The sequence below is a fragment of the Strongylocentrotus purpuratus genome, unplaced genomic scaffold (assembly GCF_000002235.5).
Source record: "Strongylocentrotus purpuratus isolate Spur 01 unplaced genomic scaffold, Spur_5.0 spur5_scaffold_6, whole genome shotgun sequence".
In the NCBI taxonomy this organism is placed as follows: domain Eukaryota; kingdom Metazoa; phylum Echinodermata; class Echinoidea; order Camarodonta; family Strongylocentrotidae; genus Strongylocentrotus; species Strongylocentrotus purpuratus.
The window spans coordinates 60,914,486-60,931,986 of NW_022145612.1; the positions used below are offsets into that span (position 1 = coordinate 60,914,486).

General features: G+C 39.3%; 1 protein-coding gene across 1 annotated transcript in view; it reads left to right on the plus strand.

Annotated features, from left to right (window-relative positions):
• Positions 1 to 17,501, plus strand: part of LOC578656 (low-density lipoprotein receptor-related protein 4) — a 32,516-nt gene extending 15,015 nt beyond the window's left edge. Inside the window, exons 15-30 of the mRNA XM_030972822.1 lie at positions 253 to 403; positions 1,301 to 1,429; positions 1,833 to 2,078; positions 2,559 to 2,718; positions 3,213 to 3,340; positions 4,747 to 5,019; positions 5,811 to 5,936; positions 7,523 to 7,699; positions 9,750 to 9,935; positions 10,283 to 10,447; positions 11,271 to 11,405; positions 11,883 to 12,037; positions 12,916 to 13,063; positions 13,548 to 14,645; positions 16,034 to 16,189; positions 16,874 to 17,501. Coding sequence (XP_030828682.1) covers positions 253 to 403; positions 1,301 to 1,429; positions 1,833 to 2,078; positions 2,559 to 2,718; positions 3,213 to 3,340; positions 4,747 to 5,019; positions 5,811 to 5,936; positions 7,523 to 7,699; positions 9,750 to 9,935; positions 10,283 to 10,447; positions 11,271 to 11,405; positions 11,883 to 12,037; positions 12,916 to 13,063; positions 13,548 to 14,645; positions 16,034 to 16,189; positions 16,874 to 16,890 — 3,450 coding nt within the window. The 3' untranslated portion in view covers positions 16,891 to 17,501. The remainder of the gene's footprint in view (positions 1 to 252; positions 404 to 1,300; positions 1,430 to 1,832; positions 2,079 to 2,558; positions 2,719 to 3,212; positions 3,341 to 4,746; positions 5,020 to 5,810; positions 5,937 to 7,522; positions 7,700 to 9,749; positions 9,936 to 10,282; positions 10,448 to 11,270; positions 11,406 to 11,882; positions 12,038 to 12,915; positions 13,064 to 13,547; positions 14,646 to 16,033; positions 16,190 to 16,873) is intronic.

A 17,501-nucleotide genomic window follows, 5' to 3' on the forward strand; every position in this document is an offset into this window, starting at 1 on the left:
CTATGCGACTCTCAAATTAACAATTTGGTATTTGAAATGTGACAGATGCAGGGACAACTCTCCCGTTTCCCGTTTACTAACTACTTTCTGTTTTTGGGGCATTACGAAAAATATATTATAGATAGCATATTAGTATAGGCCCTCTAAAACGAAAGACCCTTTTGAGTGATGCGTTTAAACTAGAAACCCGAGGGGAGGGTGGATCACCTATGAATCGCATATTTCATGACGGTATTACCGGTTTTCTTCTAGGACTACATTCTATGGACGGAGCTTGGAGGAAACAATGGTATCTACGCAAGCAACCGCCACACTGGAGAGATAGAACTAGTGTATCATAACCAAGGAGAGCAGGTGTATGGCATTACAACTTACGCGGACACCCGTCAGAAGATCATGCATCGTAAGGCAGCTCAACAAGTCTTATACCTAAAGGCCCGGTCACACAGAGGGGACGCATGGGGAACGCACGGCCAGCGCATTGGAAATTTGCAATTTTGGCCAGTGCGTTGTCGTGCGCCCAACTTTTGTCGAAGCTACAGCGAGTTGAAACCAAATGCATAGCGTATTGCTAGCGCGCTGAGCGCATACAGGGCGCATACAGTGCGCATACAGACCGTACACAGAGCGCACATGATAACAACTTCCACGAATGCACAGCGTGTTGCTAGCGCGCTGGACGAATGGTCCACGCACGCACCGCGTTCTCAACAGAGGTGGTCACACATATACAACGCACGGCCCGCGCATTGGAAATCGGAAAAGGCCGTGTGCCTAACTTTTGTCATGATTTTGGAAAAGCTAGCGAGCTGACACAAAATGCACAGCGTGTTGCTAGCGCGCTGTGCGTATACAGGGCGTGTACTCCGCGTATGTCCGGCGCTGGTCTAGCGCGCTCCGCTCATGTCTGGCGTGCCTTTGGCGTGTACATTCATGCGTCGAGCTCAGCGCACACTTTTGAGCATGCTCAAAAAATCCCGACGCACACAGCGAATGACGACGAATGCACATCGTGGGTCCAGCGCGCTCGACGAACGAGTAACGAATGATGACGCACGCCTAGCGAACGACAACCCACTGGCCAAAATTGCAAATTTCCAATGCGCTGGCCGTGCGTCCCCCATGCGTCCCCTCTGTGTGACCGGGCCTTTACCGACCAAATATAAGAATTGTATAATATACTACATAGCATATAATACATTCTAGGCCTACGTTCAATTTCAGAAAATGATAAAACACCTGACATTTCGTGTAATATATGGCGTCTCATTTAGTCCTCATTATTTTATCTTCTTCTAAGATCCATGTCGTTACCAGAACGGAGGATGTGATCAGCTGTGTCTCAGCTCATCTTCTAGTCGACGAGGATTCGTGTGTGTTTGCACTCTCGGGTTCTACTTGGCTGACGATGGAAAATCTTGTGTGTCAGGTAATATTGTCCAACATTTCTTTGCATATATGTTAGCATTATGCAGAATTGCTTTTAGGTTGGTCATAAAATATAAACATCATATACCCAATAATAATTTGCTCTTCCTTTGCATCGTCCACTTTGCACCAAATAGAAATGGGTGTGATTCCAAGGCGATCGAATAAGAACTGTATACATTTAGTGATACAATTCTTTCCAATATGTTTTCTAGTCTAAGAATAGGCACATATATTGTACTCCCATCCCCGAAATATGTATCTGATTGCACCAGCTATATGATCTACACAGTACACAGCTGTGATGTTTTACAGCCTACGTTTAAACATCTCCATAAAACATGTTACATTATATATATATATACTACTGTCATAATGATTTGTATATGTCGTTGTATTTATAGACCTTGTCCGAGACAACTTCTTTCTGGTCACGGACACCTATCGACGAGCCATCTTTCAGGTCGATATGCAATCCACCACCTTCGAACCCAAAGCCTTGTTCCTTCCAAGCATTCAGAACCCTATAGCGGTGAGCTTTGATCCCATCGACAGGAAGGTCTACTGGACTGACGTGACTTCCAAGACACTCAGCCGTGCCTCGTTGGACGGCAACGACTACCAGGTCATTGCTAGGGATGGTATTGAAGGTAAGTTCGTTTTTTTTCCTATATCACAATCTCCCAGTGGATTAGCCCTAGATAGGCCATGCATCTGTATTAACCCCTTCATATTTACATGTAATTTCATAGATAGTATGTACCGCTATTCATTCCAGGTTCAAGTTTTTTCCGTAAAATGTTGACGTCTTTTGTCATGATTATTTTTAGGTACATATTTTACCCGTTTTTCCATTAGATTGAAAACTTAAATGGAACTAAAAAGATGAATTTAATTTAAATTGAATATAGCATATTTACATGTATATCAAGTTAACAGATCCGTGGTGTGAAACCCACTTGATATTTATGTATAATGACAAAAGAGTAATAAGAATCAACGGGGTAACGTCATTTTTTGTCCGGTTGTTGTCGGTCTCCTTCTTATGACTGCGGTGTAACATAAAAAAAGTGATAAAATCATATAGTTGAAAACACAAAATGCTCTCTTTATCCATTTATTTCTCTCAGTTCCCGATGGCATTGCCGTAGACTCCATTTCCAGGCTTGTGTACTGGACAGACTATGGCACCCATGGCATCTCTGTATCTCACCTGGACGGATCAAACAGGAAGATGCTGATTCGAGGCTTAGAAAAGCCTAGAGCCCTTGTGTTGCATCCCGTGGAAGGGTAATAAACCTTATCCTGGGTGTTTAGAGACTGAACAATAATATTTCATAATACTCTGATGCTAATTATTTAAGATATTTGGTATTACTTGCATAATTTATTGAATATTTATGCTGCACAAAACGTACGACCAACCGGTACAGGGCTCTGAAAATCAGACTATTACTTATATGATTGCAATCACTTAAGTCGATTCGACAAGTAATGGTCGTTATTTTCCACCAAAAAGCCATTTTCAAGCCCTTTCGTTTTGAGAAAAGTTCTAAATTAGTATTGTCTTTCAAATGCCGTTGGAATTTAATCTTCTCATTTTGGGGCCTGCAAATGAGAGATTGGTGGTATACTGCCTTCAACCTATTAGAGTTCGACCACATGATATACGCTAGAAAAGCATGTGCTATAATTTCCTCTTGGAACTTGGAAGTGTTATCCATATGTATCTTTCATGTCGATTTTCGATAGTCAATAGAATCATTGTTTCATCTAATAACCAGGACAATGTTTTGGACAGACTGGGGTGACAATGCCGTCATTGAACGAGCTTTCATGGACGGAACAGAGCGATCAATAATTGTGTCTGGATCACTGGTATGGCCAAACGGACTCACGATCGACTATGATGGTAAGTACACCTTCAAATTAACAATGACGAATGCTATCCTTTAAATTTAAAGAACGCTCTCAAAACTAAAATGTTAAATATAGCCATTTTAAAGGACCAAGGATTAACCCTTTCTCTCTCTTCCAAATGATAGATTAACACTTTGAACATTTGTTTTGTTTTGAAAGTTATTTTTTTGTTCATTCAATGCACAAGAAATAATAGCAGAATTATAATGTATATATAATTTGTCATAATATTAGAATATATTGGAGTTATATTACCCTAATATAAATGAAAAATATAATAAAAAATCGCAACTTTCCATTTTTACATCTCAAACTATTACAAATGCATAACAAAGAATATATACGTTTAGCTAATAATTGTCACAGAAACATAACATAATTATATACAGTTGTAAGTAATTACTAATTTATATTGTGCTCTGAATGAATACTATGTCCAAGAAAGAGCCTCGTGCACACGCACACACGAACACACACACACACACACATGCTCACACACTCAGACACACATACAATCTTACCTATCCCCCCATACCCAAAGCTTCCCAAACTTCACAAATCCCCCTCCCTTCCCGAACACAGCCACATCCACACAACCGTTGGAAATCCATGCTGGGTCCCAAACAATACAGTTTGAATTTAGCAAATTAAAATTGTTAATTTTACATTTTTAGAAGGTGGTCACTCCGCGGTCCTTTTAAATGGTGATTTAAAATTTTAGTTGATAGAGTGAATCGCTACTTCGTCACGACTCGCGAACTTTGCAATGGAATCCATGAATAAAAAAAAAAATGTAATTCCCATTTCATGTCTATAAAACAAAAGTATCTTAGCTCTCAATTAATAAAATAAACTGTAATGCATCATCCTCTTTTAATAAATTTATTTCAATTGTGTAAATTACGTTAATTAATGTTACTCGTCATTATGTAAATTGTAATGCAATGGTATAACACTGTTGTCTTTCATATTAGCTTTGCACTTGATACTCTTCTGAAACTAAATTTCGAACAATCGTATCTAGAACGTAATAACAATAAACACACAACCTCTAAAGTGCTCTTTTTCAAAGAATCTGAAAAAACTACGTATCAGCAATGCCCTTTAACTTTTTGAGACATCCATAATACATTTGTTAAAGTGGTGACGGAAGAATAATGTATTGCCATGATTGGTTTGAGAAAAGATGAGTTACGAACTTCCCCTCGTTCCTGTAACATCACTTTGTAGCTACATTCCACGAGACGATAGCCCACGAGACTGACATAGTAGTGGTATTGTGGACCTTCTGACAGCTTTCATAAAGATTCACTACCACGAACATGTCGGTCTCGTACGCTGTCGGTCTACTATATGTCCCAACATGATTTTCTCTTGAATGAACTGCCTCTTTGTCAGGTAATCGGCTATACTGGTGCGACGCTGGTCTTGAGCGACTGGAGACGGCTGATTTTAACGGTCGTGACCGCCGTCTTCTCTTTACGTTTGGACGTAACGTCCATGCCTATGACGTGGCTGTACGTGGTCAGTTTCTATACTGGACAGACTGGACAATGCAGAGTGTCCTCAAGATGGATAAAGACACTGGTAGCGGTATCGCGACAGTAGGACCCAATGATTACCTCAGACCAAATGGAATATACATGGTGTCCGACGATACTCTGCCATCAGGTATAACTACTCTCATTTTTTGTCCTTCCATTATTTACTTAAAGTAGATCTTTCTATTAAATCCTGCTTCACCTAATAGACAAGACAAGATTGGGAATGATGAACATGATGGAGCTCCTTATAACGTGCTCAGATAGAGAAACAGCAAGATCATAATTGAATACAAATGTTTAAGCAAATGACAAGTATCGAATCAAGTGCCAAACAAGACATGCTAAATAGCACTCTATTAAGGTTTATGTTTAAGAAAATGAAAAGAAATTTCCGTTCTCTCTTTGTTTCTAGCACTTAAGCTTTAAACCCTTATTAAGACTTAAAACATATTTTGAGCCTTGACATTTATTTAACTAAATATACGATAATTTTTTTTTAACGAAATTGACTTCTTCAAATAGATCTTTGAAAATTTAAAAATTCGCACCAATCAGATTGTTTGTAGGGGTTATCATGCATGCGCGCGCAGCTCAAAGTTAATCGTATTGGACTTATTAAAAATGAAATACATTAGACTTGAATATTAAGTATTTTTAGGGGTTTTACAATCTTAAGTTTTAAGGACTTAAAATAAGTATTATAAATCAAGAAGGTATTAGAACTGCAATCCGAGCTCGCTGTTATTCGTTTTAGTGAGAGTGACAAATTAAAGTTTCAATTTATTTGTTAAAGATGACGATAAATTGCACTGGTTGTCCGAAAAACAGTGGCGGAGCGTTTCAGACCTTTCCACAGCCACCATGCAAAGTGTACTGTGTATAGAGGATACAAATGTTTTTTCTTCATCTCCATTCCAGGTGACAACCAGTGCTCAATTGACAACGGAGGGTGCACAGGACTTTGCCTTCCAGTCGGCTTTGATCGTAACTGCACATGCGCAGATGGATTCCAATTTGATGAGGAAGGAACAACTTGTGTCCCAGGTAATTAGTAATGGTTCAAGAGGGCGCTTGAGGGGATGAATCCCCCTATTTTCTTCATTATAATTGAACCTGGGGAGGCACATGTGGAAAATTAATGCCAGAAACCACAAGGCTCTTAATCCCCTTCCCCCCCAAAAAAATGCCCTTGCCGAAAATGCAAAGATCCTGCTTCAATTTGGAATTTGCGAAATATATCTATCGGAGTGAATCCGCGTAGAATATACTTTTCGTTCGTTTTTGTTAATGCTCTTGAAATTGATTACTTCCGTATTGCTCTTTTCTTTGTATTTTTTCTTGAATATTGAATATAGAATTTATATTATGTAATTGCCACTACCCATCTATGTCGAGCAAATGGTAAGTTAAAGGCACAGTGTCCTACTTGTAGCTACTTGCTCCCTCTATATAGAAAACTTCCCCAATTTGTGCCTGTTGGTCCCCCATGATCCTCTTTTTCTTATGTTAAATGAGAGCTGAGTTAATGAGATAGCCACCTGTCACAGTGACCTCGCTGGCTCGCTGTGTGGTCTAATCCCTTCTGGCTGAAGTAGTAAAGCCTCCCTTTAAGCTACGGTCACAAAGGTTCTTTCGAACAATGCATTCGTACGAATCTCCCTGTTCGTACGAATTTTAGAGTTCGTAGAGATTCGTAGATGGGGCATAGATTCTTTTTACGTCGTTCGTACGAACGCAGTTTAATTCGCAAGAACAACTTAAGACCTCCTTGAGAAACGAAGTGGTTTTCGGTTATACAATGGCCCTAGAGTTCGTACGTTTTCCGTAAGAATGCCTTGAGTTCTTCTGACCTCAGACTTTCGGCCATCTTAAGACTTTTGTTATCGCAAGATGGTCGTACGTGAAACTCGCGGTATTCTCAAGTCACTCGTACGAAGATTTTCGATATTTGTGTATATGTTGTCGGGTTGCATAACCTTTCTTCGTAAGGTGGCCGTTCGAACGTCGTAAGAACTTCGTAAGCACCACGAAAGATCTTCGTACATTTCGTAGGGTCGAGAAACAATTCTAGAAGCCTCAAATTCTTACGAGTACCTTACGAGTTCCTTACGAACGCCTTACGAACACCAGGAGTCGTTCGTACGAAAGTCATACGAATCTCCGTTTGTAAGGCGTTCTTACGAACGCTGTAATAGCTCTCTATGAACAACTTAAGGTGTCTTTACGATCATCGTAAGAATTTAAGGCTTCTAGAATTTTCTCTCGACCCTACGAAATGTATGAAGATCTTGCGTGGTTTTTACGATGTTATTACGACTTTCGTATGGCCGCCTTACAAAGAGAGGGTTCCGCACGAGGTTGGAAAAAATCTTGAACGAGACCATCGACCAATCTGCGAACTTAGGAATGGTCTAGGAACGCTGGTTTAGTACGGCCTTCTTAAGAAGATCTTACGAAATGGTCTGAAAATAGTTCGTACGGCGTTCGTAGCAGCTCGTAATGGTATTTGTGACCGAGGCTGTAGTAGGAAAGGATATCCTAGATATTGAGAGCACCGTTATCGCTAGACTAGCTACAGCCATGGTAGACATTCATTCCGTATTTTATCATTCCTCCGTTAATTCCCACAGATCAAGTTACTGAATGTCCACGGGTCTTTCACAATGGTTTTGTTGACGAATCATGCGACCCGCGGCCAGGACACGTTTGTGATGTCCAGTGTCATCCAGGTTTTTCCCCTTCTTCGGATGCCATCATCTGCCAAGCATCTGGGACATGGGACCTTGACGTCAGCAGAATTTGCATGGGTAAGTTATCCATGTCTGAGCCATATCGGCATATTAGAGCACACACTAATATTTAAATAATACTTTGAACTTTCTAATGCTATCTACCATCTTATTTTGTAGATAATTTTTGTCATATTTTCATATCATACACGACAGAGACGATCCCAATTACTTTCGATAAATCAGCTCAAGGACAATTTCAATGACCTATTGTCTGTCCTATAGAATTCATGTTCGGATTACGTAATACGTCATTGTCATGTTCATACATTCAACAGGTGACGCACACTTAGGTTGATTATTTCGAAAGTAGAAGTTATCGTCATGATTGTGTTAATCAAAAACAAGCTCAATTGTTTACAAACACTTTTATGTCAACGGGGCGATGTTTATTTTAATAGGAACTTTTAGATTTGCGTGGACTGATACGTGTGACGTTCATTCAAGGCAGTGCATTAACCCTAATAAGGCCGGGGGGGGGGCATCATGGCCCTCCCCTCCACGATTTTTCTGATTGTTCGGGAACGCATATCGATGGCGCCCCGCCGCTCGCTGACTTTTTTCTTTTGAGTCTTGCGCAACTTTTAAAAGATTTTTTTTGAAAATCGGACCTACGGTTACAAGGTCACTTGACCTTTTGTTTTAGCATGTCAGCCCGAAAATCGCTCATTTTCGTGATTTGTGTACAAAACATATGGAAAAGTCATTTTTCCTAAAAATAGATCAAACATAGGTTATTGGGTCTTGTTTAAAGTTTAGGTGGTTGTGCACATTTTCGCGGAGATCGGCCGCTTCACGGCCGAGAATAAGACCTCAAATAACCCGGCCTTTTTAGGGTTAAAAGGACGTCGATCGTAGCAATCCACGTTGTCGTTGTGCAAATCTAAAAGTCCCTAATGTCAAGGTAACTATACACCCCCGAACTCTCATCAGTGTGAAACTTCTTCTCCCAATGGGACATTTATCCACATTTATCCACAACTTCTCTACCACTACTACTATTACTACTACTACTACTACTACTACTACTACTTTTCTACTACTACTTCTATACCTATTAATCATTATGATAAATATAATAATACTCCTTTTCGAAATTTTTATTCCTCCATTTACCCAGAACTGAAGGAGAAAATATGAGAAATAAGAGTCCCAATGAATGACATATTCCCGTGTCGACGATTGATAAAATCGGTGAATTTTATATTCCGATTTGAAACATTATTATCGTAGAGTTGTTAATGGATAACCAATTTATGTAGATTCTTTATAACGAATTGTCTTTGGGATAGTTTCCATATATGATAGCCGTCTGAAGGTTATTGTCCGAGTGTGGTTTCCATGTATTATAGCCATCTGAATGTATTGTGATTTGTTAGGCTTATTTGCACTTTTTTGTTTTGTTTAATATGTAATTGTTTGTCAGTCTATTTTGTTTTTTTATAGCGCTTAGAGACTTCGGTGGAAAGCGCTTTATATGTAACGTTTTTATTATTATTATCATAGGGGTAGTTTCCATGTATGATAGCCGTAGTGAGCACCCCCCTCCCCCCTCCCCCTTGAGCGCCTGGGGGGTGGGGGGTCATCTCCAAAAAAAGGTAAAATTAACGTGTTTTTACACGTTTATCTTCCTAGGGGGGGGGGGGCGGGCCCCCGGGGCCCCCTGGATCCGCCACAGGTTTTCATGTATGATAGCGGTCTGAAGGCAATTGTCCTAGGAGTAGTTTCAATATATGATAACCGCCTGAAGGTAACTGTCTAGCTAGGAGTAGTTTCCAAGTATGATAGCCGTCTGAAAGTTATTGTCCTAGGGGTAGTTTCCATGTATGATCGCCGTCTGAAGGGATTGTCCTCGCGGTCTGAATATAATTGTCCTCCGCGTAATTTACCGTGGGATTAGTTGTTTGAGAATCATCGTTCTAAGGGCTCAATTTCCAGGAAGAGGACTATCTGGAATAACAACCCATTATATAATTGTCCCGAATATAATGGCCATATATAGTTCGGACACCACCCTATCCATTTTTCATTTTACAATTTCGTTTTGATTTCATCATTTTCTCTTCAGCTGTTCAGTGTCGTCGACTCGAAACACCACCGCACGCTCTCCCTGGACCGTGCTCTCTTCCTTACAACACCGGCAAGATGTGCACATATTCTTGCATAGCAGGATACACGAAGATTGGAGGAGATGACAGGAGTATGTGTGACGAGCATGGTGAATGGATTGGGATTCCCATACGCTGTGAACGGGGTTAGTTTTTCGATCCCTAATCATAGATAGCGACCTCAATTTTAAAGATATACGTGACGACTTGCATGAAGTGACAATGTTAACTTCTGGCAAACCAAAACAAAACAAAGAGAATTGCATTAATGACTTGTCTGGTTTCTCTCTCATCGCTTCAGGGTTATGAGACATCTTTTAATGCCATATCTTGAATGATACATCGACATTAAAAAATAGCGCAATTAAATGCCTTGAATTTATACAGATTTGGCTGAAGGAAAAAACGTCAATGGTTAAAAATATTTGCATGATTGTGATAATCCTAATATTGCTTATCAACTCACGTACTTCTGATAATCTATCCTCTGCAGATTCTGGGACTAGAATCGTTTCATCTTGTAATCCCAACCTGGCTTTCCTTGAAGAACCTCAGAATCTAGAAGTAGCTGACGGAGATCTTTTAGAGCTGAGGTGCCGGGTCAGCGACCAAGATGCGACCTTGACATGGGTCAAAGATGGAACAAGGTTGGATTCAGGTAGGGACACCACTCAAAACTGATTTAAAAAAAAAAATTAGGTTTGGTAACATGGTACATGACGGTAATCCGGAGACTTCATTTGCTTTCAAAATAGTGATTAAAAAGTCAATCGTCGGCTGTCTAAATGAAGTCTGTGAAAGCCCTGCATTGTACATGATAGTAATAAAGTAATAAAGTAATAAACCAAACAAAATAATAGTAAAAGTATGCATTGAATCTTTCAATATTACCATTTTTCATTGTGTGGTTTCGATGAAATAAACTAGATAGAAATAAATACAACGAAAATATTATTGCAAATACTTTTTTGTAAGTTCGAGTATTTGAGAATGAAGAGGAAAAACACCCCCACAAAAGAGAGAGAGAGGAAGAGACCAGTGAAACCCCGAGAATAGTTCCAGATAATTCTACACCTAGTAATTCTTATGCACACATACACACTTTCCTCACACACCCACGAGATATGTAAAGGTGTCGTGGTTTAGTGCTGCATTTTATTTAACATATCTAGGGGTTCCGGGTGAGAAATTGATTAAAGATCAATTTTGTATCCATTATGAAATCAACGTAAATTTCGGAGAAACAAGATATTACAAACCGCTATGTATTTTCATGAATAAAAGACATTTTAAAGATAAGTAAGTGTCTTTTTAGATATTAAGAGTCGGTATTGAATCGGTTTGGCGGCGTGATGAGGTGCTATGTGTTTATCTTGCTTTCCTGCCAATCTGGTAAAGATGTTACATAGCGATACATTTTCAAAGTACTTAGAAACCGTTAAAAACATAACGTGGTTGGTTTCTATCAAATTCGTCCTAAGGTGCTGTAAACGGTATCTACGTCGACCAGCTCAACCAGCTTCTCATTCCAAGCTTCGATGAACGACACGCAGGACACTACGCATGCGCTGTATTCTCCGGGGACAGGGAATGCATGCGATCTGAGGCCAGTATAAGTAAGTCCCTTCTTCTCAAATATCATTCTTCATAGAATAGATTGTCTTAGAATGACAAAGCATTAAGTTGGTTTGTCGATACTAAGAGTTTATTGTTCATACAAAAAGAAGTAAATTGTATAAAGTTTCTCATTTCTACCTCCTGCACACAACGCATTTGAAAGAGAAAAGGGATAGTCACCCCAGAACAACTTCAAATTAGGAAGGAAACAAAATAATCACAGTTACTTTTACATCATACATCAAATCATAAAATTGCACAAATCACAACGATAACGTCCTTCGCAATAGAAACTCCACCCATCCACACGGAACAATGTATAGGGAAAAATGATGATTTTGCTGAAATACACGTATCATCGTTGATTTTGGACCCTTTCCGAACCCCTCCCCCCCCCAACCCCGACGCCAATGTTTAGATACGCCACTGTTCATTAATTTCATCCCACTCCTTGCTTTCGTTTACATTGCTGATAGCTTTCAACCCCCTGAGCTACTTCGAAATCGTTCCCTTGAATGCGTATGTCAATATCAGTGAGGATCATCGGTTCCAGTGCTCCCCCAAAGAACACACGGGGAGTGTCGTCTGGGAGAAGGATGGGCGACCGCTGGTAGAAGGAAACCTTCTCATTGTGAGTTACTTTCTTAATTAAGGGCAGTTGCACACTGGAGTCTCAAGAATTTAATAGCTTTTGTATAAAATAGCCCATTTTTGTCGCATTTTCGTAATGGAATTCATGTTTTACACTTGCTATCATATGGACAAATAAGAGAAATAGTTAGATAATGTGTTTGTTTGAAGGTTGAAATCCCTTAGCTAACGAAAGAAGATTGTCAATTGTCATATTTCATTTGTTCTACTATCCAAAGAAACGTTTTTTTTTAATTATATCGTTCATGAGCCAGATTAATTGATGAAAAGCGTTTTTCTAATTGTTTCATCTCTTTTTTACTTTTTCCTAAGCTGGGGAAACCCTTTCATAGGTATAATGCCATATATAAGAGTTGTTCTCTTATTGTTCTTATTATTACTTTCTTGTATAAAAGGCATATTATCAAAACTGAAAGCTTCTGCGAATACCATGATTCTGCACAAACAGTGACTTTCTATTAATATCAGTCAGGAACTTGGAAGTATTTGAAGGATATTTGATGCATTCTCCCCCGTGAAACAGAAAACTTTTGAAAGAAATGAGAGGAAGAAAAATTAAAGTCCATCACAAAGTTTTCGTTGTCAATCGAAAATCTAATTATGTATATTAAGTTAACGATAAAATGTTTTCATGTTCATAATTTAAACAATATATTTCAGTTTATTACTGATTCTGTGAAGGTAAACACATTCTTCTTTTTCCTTTTAACTAATCTGACATATTAAATAAAAAAAGGTATAAAAATGTTATGAATGGACTTGGGCCCCCTTCCTCTCATGAATTCAGTTATGCCTATACATAAGATGCATTTCCATAGATTCAAGTGGTTCTATTTATATGATTCTTTTATCTGGCAGCACCGAGGACACCTCTATCTCACAAATATAAGGGAGGAAAATGAAGGGAAGTACACCTGCGTTGCCCGTGACGTGTTCGGACGAACCAAGGGTCGAGTACATGCCTGGCTTTATTTGACTGATCCACCTCAGATTGATATTTCTACAGGTAGGGCTTAGGATCAAAGCCTTTGATACATGCATGTCGACAGTCGCCATCGTCGTAGTAGTAATCTACTACATATACTACGACTACCACCACCACTACTACTACTACTACTACTACTACTAGACTACTATAGCAGTACTGCTCAGTGGCGAAATAGGGGAAAAGAGAGAGCGACGGAAGAAAGAGGAGAGACGGGAAGAGAGAGAGAGAGAGAGAGAGAGAGAGAGGGGGAGGGGGTGCGCGACATAAAATTAAAAAAAAAGAAGTAGAGTAAGGAGAAGAAAAAATACGCGCTATCCTTAGTTTTCAGATCGCAAATCAGTGGTAGATCCAAATCGGGCCGAATCGATGGCCTAAAGAAAAATGGGAATAACTCGCTACTTATTTATTGAATGTCATATATTGAAATGCTGAAAAGACCTTTATTGATCACTACTCTTACTAAAATCACCATTTTACTCTCTATTTATTTTTGTATTTCTAGTTTGTGGCACGATAACATATTGGAAAGAGAGCAAAGCTCAAACTACACCCTCCCCAGTGAGAGTTACTCACACCGAGGCCCCAGATCCAGATATCGTCGCTGAATCTTCAATCAACTGGAGCAGCTCCGATGGGAACGATGTAGACAGAGGCTCAGGTCGTGTGATCGGAGGAAATACAGCAAAAAATGGTTCTGCGCCCTACATGGTCCGAATCTGGGAATACAGGAATGAGAAAGTAGTGGATCCATGGACCTTCATCTGCGGTGCAACACTCCTGGACCAGAGGTGGATTTTGACTGCTGCGCATTGCATGTTTGACAAGGACAAAAACTTGATTAAAAATGAAAACATGAATTTATTTTTTGGTGACTATGATTCACTCTTCACAGAAGAGTCGGAAAAGAGCCGACAGCCAGCGGAAATTATTGTGCATGAGGACTATGACAAAACGTATTTTGATAATGACATTGCCTTAATACGTATCGACCCACCACTGTGGAATTTCACTCCTTACATTCGTCCTATTTGCCTTGCCCCTGGGGTTCTGGCCAGTCGTATCATGGAGACCAACATCAACGGACGCGTGACCGGATGGGGACAAACGTCTCTTAAAAGTTCAACCAATCGGTTAATGAAGGAGGTGGAGTTACCTATTGTTGATCGGCAAACTTGCGAGGAGAGTATTACCGAGGGTGAAGGAAGGGTTACTGAGAACATGTTCTGCGCTGGTTACCACGATGCGCAGCATGACTCCTGCAAAGGCGACAGTGGGGGTCCATTTGCTTTTCGTCATGATGATGGACGGTGGTATCAACTGGGAATTGTAAGCTGGGGCGTCGGGTGTGCTGCGGAGGGGGAATACGGGTTTTACACAAGCATCTCTAGATATCTTCATTGGTTGCGTTCTAAGAATGTAACTGTTGCATATTCTCAGAACGTGGCGAGACGGTTCAACGAGAGTCAACCCAGTGAGGCACTGTCCTTTACAGTGAGATCTCCTAGCAATTTGACTGTTGCAGCAGGTAGCGTAGTCGATCTAGAGTGTTCCCCTAACAGAGATGATGCGTCCGTTCGGTGGTTCATAAATGACAGACCAGGTAACATGTTACTCTCTACATACCTTATCAGAATACATGTTTTGATTCCAAACAGTACTAGATGGGTTTGGTAACAACACACATAAGTGATCCGACATTCGGTCAAATATGGAGGGTAATGCAGACACCTCACCAGACCGACACCAGCTACATCAAGAGCAAACGAATAGACGAATAAAATTACCCCTAATTATGGCACCCCAAAGTGGTCTGTTTGGAGTCAGTGACAGTGCCTGAAGTTGTTTGGTTATAGCAATAAGTCCAGATGTAAAGTAATAAATTCGTCTAGTATGCCAACATTTACTGAGGATGAATTGACGCCGTTGCATCTGACATACTCCCACAATCATTGCGTTTGATTTTTTAGAGGAATGCTAAGTTTGGTTTTGTTTCTCCTTAAGGAAAGTTCTTGTAAAAGTGTGAAAGGCGTTTTGGAGCATTTCTCAACGTTTTTATCCCAATAAAGCAGTGTCCAATGAAAAAAAGATTGAAATTGAAGTGTATTCATGCATCGAATATGACTAGAAATAATTCACAATGATTTTGGGTCAGAGTCTAATGCTAAATGATGTGGGGTCCCAGGTACCCATGTCTGTGGTTATTGATTTTAGATGTTTGTGATTTTAGTCAATCTGTCATAATTTTTGATGATCCCAAAATTAATGCCGCACAATAATTGTTTCTTTTTACAAGATTTTAACCGTCCAAAATTACTTCTAGATTGTAATCGCATAACAAGTACTCAACTTTGTCTTTAAAGTTTGATGCAAAATCATGATAAACAAAAATATACCATGCACTGAGAGGCTCTAGTTGAAATTATGGATCGAGGTGGCAGGATTAGCACTATTTTCTTCGGGGCTACGCCCCTCAGTACGCCCCTCAGAAAATAGTGCTATTTTTGTCGCCGAGGAATCCATAAGTTCACTAGTGGCTTGAAATATTTGTTTTATATTTTACAAACCAACCTTCATACAAATAATAATGATAATAATGTTTCCTGTCACTGAAGTAGTGAAGAGTGCAGTGAGAGCAGCGCAATACTTTTTGCAATACCGCGACCGATAGCACATCGATCTTGATCGATCGCATATATATGACGTGATCCATGGTACAGTGCCATGGTATAATGCACTATACCATGGATGACGTCACGGTTACATCATAGCAATTTTATGTTTGGTCACATGATACTATGTTGACCAATCACTGAACAGGATTTCATTGATCAAAAATATAATACCTTTTATAGTACCGGTAAATAAATTGAACCATAATACTATGCCCATTGCCCCTCATAATGATTAGTGTTGTATATAAACATTTGTCGTTCCAATCTGACTTTAAAAGCCATACAATCCTTTTAATTTCTCTCTTGTTATTCGCAGTGAGAATCCTTGTGGAAGGAGTGCGTTTTCTACCTTCTGGACTAGTCTTACACTTTGACGCCGTAGAGGATCGTTTCTCTGGAGTATTATACTCGTGCGAGGCCAGGGTCAATGATGAGGAGGGAGAGCAAGTCATTAGAGCAAACTTCCAACTACGTAAGTGGCTTGGTGTAACCATAGCGAATAAAGACAGATAGTTGTGATACGCATGCACGGTCATAGGTTAAATTTAAGTCCCGAATAGACAGGTTCGTAGTTCGCTTTGTTACATATGACCCCCAAATATCCACATATTGTTTTACACATGGACACGTCCCACTGTGTGCATTTCGGAATAACTACTGCCAACGTGATGGAGGTGATTCATGAATGCCCATTATTTGCCCTCTTCAGAAGAATACTCTCACCCGTACTCAGAAAATGTACTGTCGGTGAATAAATGAATAATGATTTGCATAACTTTCATTAGCCTGAATCCAGTATTCGTCTTGATGGGTTATATTAACACAGGAAGGAAAGTAAGATAGACTGACATACAAAAATGACAGAACAACCAATGATATGCTGAATTAAACATATACGTTTAACCAGATAACATGTAGGATTCAATTTCAGCCCACTTCTTAAGTATCATAAATATTTACAATAGAAGAGAATTCACTTTTCAGATACTAAAAACATTTCAACATAAAACGACTGAAAATAACATATCAAGTAAATAAATAGTAACATCCCTCATCTTTCAAGAGAAGCCTTTTATATTACAATCTGAAAGTGTGTTCCCAGCACATTGTATGCTAACCTCTAATGTACTGTATATTTCTCTTTTTTTGTATTCAGAGGTTACTGCAGCTTGATGATGTTCAGTCCAACCCAACTCGACAATGCAATAAGCATGGTTGAAAGGAGAGATGTAGTGATTTTCTTCTTCCATTTCTTCCATTACTGCTTAAATTTTGAACCACTGTATGTATAATAATTAGATATTTACTTTAAAGATGTATGCCCACGATTATTCTGTATTTCTCAGTTAAGCCAGGAGTGTCAATTTGAGGGATATTGCTCATTACTACTTCGACTAGATATTGATTTTCATTTAATTTTCTACCCCCCAAACTAAAAAATTGGAAACAAAAGAAGTATCTTTCTCATGAAATTCTTTAAATCCTACCCTCCAATGATTTGGGATGATAAGAACGTTCGATTTGTTCCAAAAACGTGATATCAATTAAAATTAACATGATTATTAATCTCAGATTATGTAGTCTCAAGTATGCTATTGAATACCAATTCAGTTTACCATAGAACTATCTAGCCTTTTTCAACTTGATATATTATTGATATTACATGTATGTATCCATTGTGAAGAATCTGTAATCCGGCCCACGAGTCGCGAATGTAATTTAAAAAAGATATCAATATACCATTTGAAATAAATAAATAAAAAGACGATTGCGTGGTAACAGAA